The 6094-nt window shown below is 51.3% G+C and overlaps 1 protein-coding gene across 1 annotated transcript in view; it reads right to left on the reverse strand.

The window, feature by feature from the left end:
- Positions 1-6094, reverse strand: part of TNR (tenascin R) — an 87172-nt gene that overhangs the window by 36460 nt on the left and 44618 nt on the right. The window contains exons 10-13 of the mRNA XM_004706817.2: positions 5128-5391; positions 4227-4496; positions 2760-2879; positions 1693-1839 (exon numbers count right to left, since the gene is read on the reverse strand). Coding sequence (XP_004706874.1) covers positions 1693-1839; positions 2760-2879; positions 4227-4496; positions 5128-5391 — 801 coding nt within the window. The remainder of the gene's footprint in view (positions 1-1692; positions 1840-2759; positions 2880-4226; positions 4497-5127; positions 5392-6094) is intronic.

Raw genomic sequence — 6094 nt, forward strand, 5'->3', positions numbered from 1 at the left:
CTATAATGTTTTGAATTTGAATTGTATGCATAATCTGTGCCTTTAGATAAAATCCTTGGGAGACAATGGTGGTCTCAATCTCTCTGACATTAAATATGATACCTTAAAAGAATATTTACTTCCCAAAGGTATAAAAAAAGGTATAAAACCACTGACCACAAATTAAGACAACAGCAACAAACAACAACAAATAAGACATTTGGTGGGCCATCTGGCTTGGGTGGTTGCCACGATAACTCTGCCTGCACTTGAACGAGGAGGGCAGGTTGGGTAAGTACGGCATTGAAGACCTACTTTAGGCATGCTTGCTCCTTGTGACCAGGACCCCCAGGAGTGCCTTTCAGACCCGAGTTCTGATCTCTTACTTAGGAGCAAGAGGTTCTTGAAATCTGTTTTACTGCCTTGAGTGAGTAAAAAGCCCGAGTTTCTAGAAATTCAAGGATGGTGGGTTGATGGAGGGACCTTGCGTTGATTTCAGTTCCTGGCGTTCCTGTATGTGCAGAGTCGAACTGCTCCATAGGGTCTTCAAGGCTGGGGCCCCGGGGGTGCGGTAGGGGTGGGAAGCAGAGTGCCAGGCCTGCCTTCTGAGGTGCCTCTGGGTGAACCTAACCACTAACTTTTGGGCTAGTCGTAATGCTTGACTGTTGGCAACACCGAAGGTCTCCTTAGAAAGCAGACAGCAGCTTCTCTGGGCTCACTGGTCATCCCTCCTGGCCAATACTTGTTGATACTTCCATGACCATAGGTACTTTAATAGGTAGTGTACGATGACATTAAAACAATAAACATGGCTGGGATGTCTGACGTTGCAGGCCTGGAAAGAGACTGGGGAAGATTAGAATATCTCGTGGAGTTTTCAGAAGACCTTTGTGCTGTCGTTAACCTCTGAGGGAATAGAAGTTCAGTCTTTGTCTTAAAGATCCTGGCTCCGGGCTTGCGAAAGAATCTACAAGAGTCATCAGGAATTCCAAGGCACCTTCCCTCATCCAAGACACGCTGCTGTCAGAGGTAATCAAGCAACCTCAGGAAACCCAGGTGCTCTCCTAATGAGGCCTGCTGGATCGCTTCCCAGGCACTCTGGACATGGTAACCAGGCCTAAGGGTTAGCTCTCCCTGTGGCGGTTTCTACACCAAGTCTGTGCTCATTCTGCATGGGGAGCCTGTGAGCTGCTGAAGGGGCTCTCCTCTCAGGCTCATCCCAGGGCTTGGTTTTTCAGAAGGAGGTCCGCGCCTTCTTCCTCTCCTGAGCTCAGAACTAGCAGAGAGGCAGCTACTGCTTAGGAGGGAGGGGGGCACCTGTGGTCAAAGCCCTTCCTGACTCCAATGCCTGATGTGAGTGTAGCAGCCCTTTCCTCCTCCGAAACCTTTTCACCAATCACATGGATTTGGCCGGCATGATACCGAAGTCTGGGCTGGAGTTGCCTTTCTTTATGGGTCTTTGAAAGGTCATGTCTCAGAAGGGCAATTCCTGACCCAAATCAGGGACTCTCTACCCTTCTAGTGTTAGGCAGGAATGTCTTTGGGAGAGAGAAAAAGTTTGCTCTGCTTGCTACCGCATGTCAGACAAATACCCAGAAAGGCAGCCTTAGACCCCAGAACCAGGGTCCCTTATTAGCCAACTTCCCCTTTTCCTCTTCTCTTGGTTGCTTGGCCAGGACCCTGGACGGATGCCCAGCGAGCCGGCGCGTATACCTGTGTGCACGAGAGTACAGATGCGCTCGCTCTCCTCCCGGCCTCGCACGCTGTTGAGACTGATTTCATACTCGGTCGCCGGGTACAGCCTGCTGATGGTGAACTCGGTCACTGTGTTGGGCACTACGGAACTGTCCAGTCGTCCCACTGGGGAGAGCAGAGCCCACAGTTAGAAGTCAACACATCTCTCATCAGTGCGGCTCCTGGTACAGTCCATGTCGGAGTGCACGGTAGCACACTGTCATGAAGCACAGAGGGGTGAGGGAGCCAGCACCCCATGCACAGGGAAGAGAAATGCTTCATGGACAGGACATGTTGGAGCCTGCAAAGACCTCACATGCTGGTCCCACCCCCTCATTTGGATCACAGACAGAAGAGCCAGTTGTTAGCTGGTTTCTGACAAGCTGGTCTTCTTGGAGGTCATGACTTGAAGGCAGCGTAGAAGGCAGGGCCACCAACAGTTCAATTCAGAGACAAGATCACCCCAGAAGCTGTTCCACACCCTCACTGGAAGTGAGCGTGCCCTCCACGTCATTAACAATGCCTCGTGCACCTGCCAGACTGGCAGGATGCAGGGGAGGTCAGGGCCAAGTTTCGCTGACTCATGATTTGGCTGGCATGGCAGAAATAGGGCCATGCTGCTGTGGGTCCCTCCAAGACGCCATCTGGCTACTGTGGGTCTTTAGTTTTCCCTCAGGGTACTCTTCTTGAACTCTGGCCTCTCTAGGAAGTGTATGTGACCTTGGGTCTTGGAAGATTCTTTTGAGGATCTGTCTCTCTCTATACCACATAGACATCCGTGATCAGTTACCCCCATTGGTGAAGCACCTGCTTTCTGGGTGAATATCTCAAGCCCGTTGTGAGAGGAGGTGGTGAGCTCAGGCTGTTCTGGGGTGCTCCTCATTAAAACACATGTATTCCAACGGAGCTCACCCCAGAGAGAAGGAAACATGCGAGCAGGGGTGGGGGAGGGGGTTGATGTCCTCGGAATAGGTTCATTCTCCCACAATCATGTCTACCCAGCTCCAAAGCCCATTCATCTTTGAGAAATCCGGTCACTATCTTACCTTGTGTGGGCCGGTATGACACCCGGTAGTAATCAAAGGATGCGACCGGTGGACTCCAGGAGACAACCAGCGAGTCCTTGGTCACATTGCTAATGGTGATGTCTTTGGGGGGATCAATTCCTGCAGGGACCCAGGTGGTGGTGGAAAAAGATAGAAAGCATAGTGTGAAAAGCAATCTCTAATCCTGGCTTTATGTAACCAAGAGTCGATTCTCTCCCCGAGATAGACAAGCCCTCCCTGTGCACTGTTCTCATTGTGTGCTGCTGTGGTGTTGACCCCAAGTCACGGAGACCCTAGCGTAACTTTCAGATCCAACATTGTCATCACAGGGGCTTCATGGCCAGTTGTCGGAGGTCGAACGCCAGGTCTTTCTTCTTTGTCTGTCTTAGTCTGAAAGCACCACTGAAACCTCCGCAGCATCTTAACACAGCAGCCTCTACTGATGGTGGGGGTGGCAGCCTTACCAGGGTGTCCTTAAAACCAGTCAGGCCAAGCCTCCCTTGGATCCTTAGATGCATGACCAAAGTCATGTTCAAGGAGAATATTTAACCCGCATAAACCCAACTGTCAAAGTCTGTGCTTGCCTATCTGAGGGCCAACTGAGAACTTTCCTTTACATTCATGCTTTTGTTCCAAACTTGGAGAAGGTGGAATATGGTCTTTTTCTCTTGGGAAACTCCTCTTAGAAAAACCCAACTTCACCTTTATCTCTTAGTTTCTATCAGCTGCCTCTGGTTCGATTTTGAAGAACTGTCTAGTGGTTATAGAAGGATTTCAGAGCACAAGTCCAGAACAAATCCACTTCCCCAAGCTGTAGTTCACTTTTGCTCTATGCGTTATTTATTTTTTTTTGAAGTGCTGTGAGTGGCAGGGTGGAACTCAGTTGGCTGCTTAATCTGCTGGCATGGCTGGTGAGTTTCTGTCAGGACACAGGAAGTGCTTTAAACAGAGCTCTTCGCCCACTTGCATTCTCATATTGGGGGTTGTATATGGGCATCTCAGGGTGCCCGTGCTTTCCAGACCATATGCAAATAGATCCCCCTATCTGTGGTCTCACGCGGGTTCTCTGAGGAAGCATCATTTACATCAGTGGTCTTGCGTCGCAAAGACCTCACGGAACCCAGTCACGAGGTGGCTCTGCCGGAAAAAGATTAGGAGTTTCCTCTTCCTACGCTCACCTGAGATGCCGCCCAGGCCGGCAGTGGGAAGGCCTCTGGGATCATGCATCTACGCCCTGCTCCTGCAAGATCCTGGGTCTGCCTTACCTTCCAGAGGACGATTCCAACTACCGTGCCGTTGTCGCACTGGAATAGGTAGCTGTTTCTGAACAGCGTGCAGATCCTTTGTAGCCAAATGAAGCTGTCCCCCACTCCCTGGGTGTTCCTCTTTTTAAATATTCATGGGCTTGTCAAAGGTTACTGGGGGAACCCCCTTCACTTGACCTGCTGTCACGCCCTCCAGCCGCACCTGTGGTGATGGAGCCCATGATGGGCTCAGAGGTCACTGTGCCGTGGACAGCCACCAGGTTCACCAGGTACTCAGTGGCTGGCTGCAGGCCCGTAAGGACAGCATGCCTCTTGGTGGCATCCAGGGAGACCTCCAGCATCTCTTTCTCTTTATCCCGGGGACTGTAGTTCAGAATGAGCCTGTCGGCTGGCGGGGATGGGTCACTCCAGGTGATGTTCACACTGGAGGAGGTCACATGAGAGAAGTGCAAGTGGGAGATGGGGCGGAACCCTGTAAAACAAAGGGGATGGGTGGTTCTGAAGCACAAGTGAGGTGGTGGGGCCACGGGGTTAGAACAGCTGACTCACTCCAGAGATCTGCTCTCTTTGCTAATGAGGGCTCCGCCTTCAGCCACTGACCCAGAGCCTCCATCTCCTCCTCACTCTCCTGTCCATTCCTGTTTCCCCAAGGCACGTACTGGAAAAGCAATCCCCTCCTCAGGGAAAATCCCAAGGACTACTGTGAGTGACTCATGATACTGATCCAGGATTGAAAATTTGCTCCTGGAAGGAATTTAACGTGATCTCAGCGATTCCATGAATGCTCATTGATTTAGTACAGACAGGGAAAGACGGACATATCAACCTTGTGGCCAGGTTAGGAGAAACCAGACACAGATTTTTTGGGGGGGCCGGGGCAGGGTGTGCGGTGGCAACCTTGTTCTCTTCTCCCTTTCGTCCAACAACCCTTTCTGCTTGCACTTGTTAGTTTCATCCTCACCTCTTCCTTCTCAACTCATTCTTCCCTCTGCTAAAGGAATCGGGGACCAGAAGAGTAGGCTACCCATGCCCCATTCACACTGACTCTTCCCTCTGGCTCAGTGGGATTTGGGAGCTCCTACAGGGTTTCCGCTGCCTCATACCTGTGAAGGCATCCACCGTGGACTCCAAGCTCTGCTGCCGACCCCTCTCAGCCGTGACAGAGATGATGTACTCAGCCCCGGGTTCCAGGTCTGTCAGTGTATATGAGGTCCTGTCCTTGGGCACAGTAACTTCCGAGGCGATCCCAGAGGATGGGGTAAAGGTGATTCGGTAGTGATCAATGGGGCCACTGGCCTTGGTCCAGATGAGGGAGATGGAGTTCTCAGAGGAGGCTGTCACCATGAGGTCCCGGGGGCTGTCAAGTTCTGCAGATCAACACAAGTAGCCTGTTTCACGCAGTCCCGCAGCGGGGACAGGGGAGGAGTAATTGGACCACACGTCATCTTGAGAGATTCTAAGCTGGCCATGAGGATAAGCTTGTTATTTCGGACACTTATCACACACTTTTGCTAAGCATCTTCCCTTGGGAAGTTGGCCAGGTGCTTGGCAAACAAATGGACAATCTGCAGAAAGGCCTTATTAGCTCAGACAGGACTGGAATGCATCCACCTCTGGAATGAAGCTGGCTGCTGAGTTTCAAGCTCTTCCTATTCATGACCTCCCGGGCTTTCTCAGTAAGCCAGCCAGGGCAAATCAGGAGCCAGTCTCAAGTACGGATCGGCCATTCCTGGCAATGGTAGCTACTTCCCACCCCCAAGGCCATTCCAACTTGGCCTAGCTCTGGATGGACAAGCAAGTAGATCTGAGGACTCCTGGGGGCTTAGGTTCAGATTGTTCTTGACTTTGCTATGAGGGATTGACTGTGCTAGACAATTTGGGATTAGTTCTAAATGCCCAGTTCCAGCTCAGGCCCTTTGTATCTGAACTATTAACACTGACTGCAATTTCCCCAAACCGGGAAACAAAAATGCTGGGTCCAGAGTGGCAAGGGTTTCAAGGGCACACTTCCATTTCCTTTGCATTAAAAACATCCCTCAGGTCCAGCTGTCCATCTCAGTGGCCTGCACA

The sequence above is a fragment of the Echinops telfairi genome, unplaced genomic scaffold (assembly GCF_000313985.2).
Source record: "Echinops telfairi isolate 266 unplaced genomic scaffold, ASM31398v2 ScPeMD7_7424;HRSCAF=8462, whole genome shotgun sequence".
NCBI lineage: Eukaryota > Metazoa > Chordata > Mammalia > Afrosoricida > Tenrecidae > Echinops > Echinops telfairi.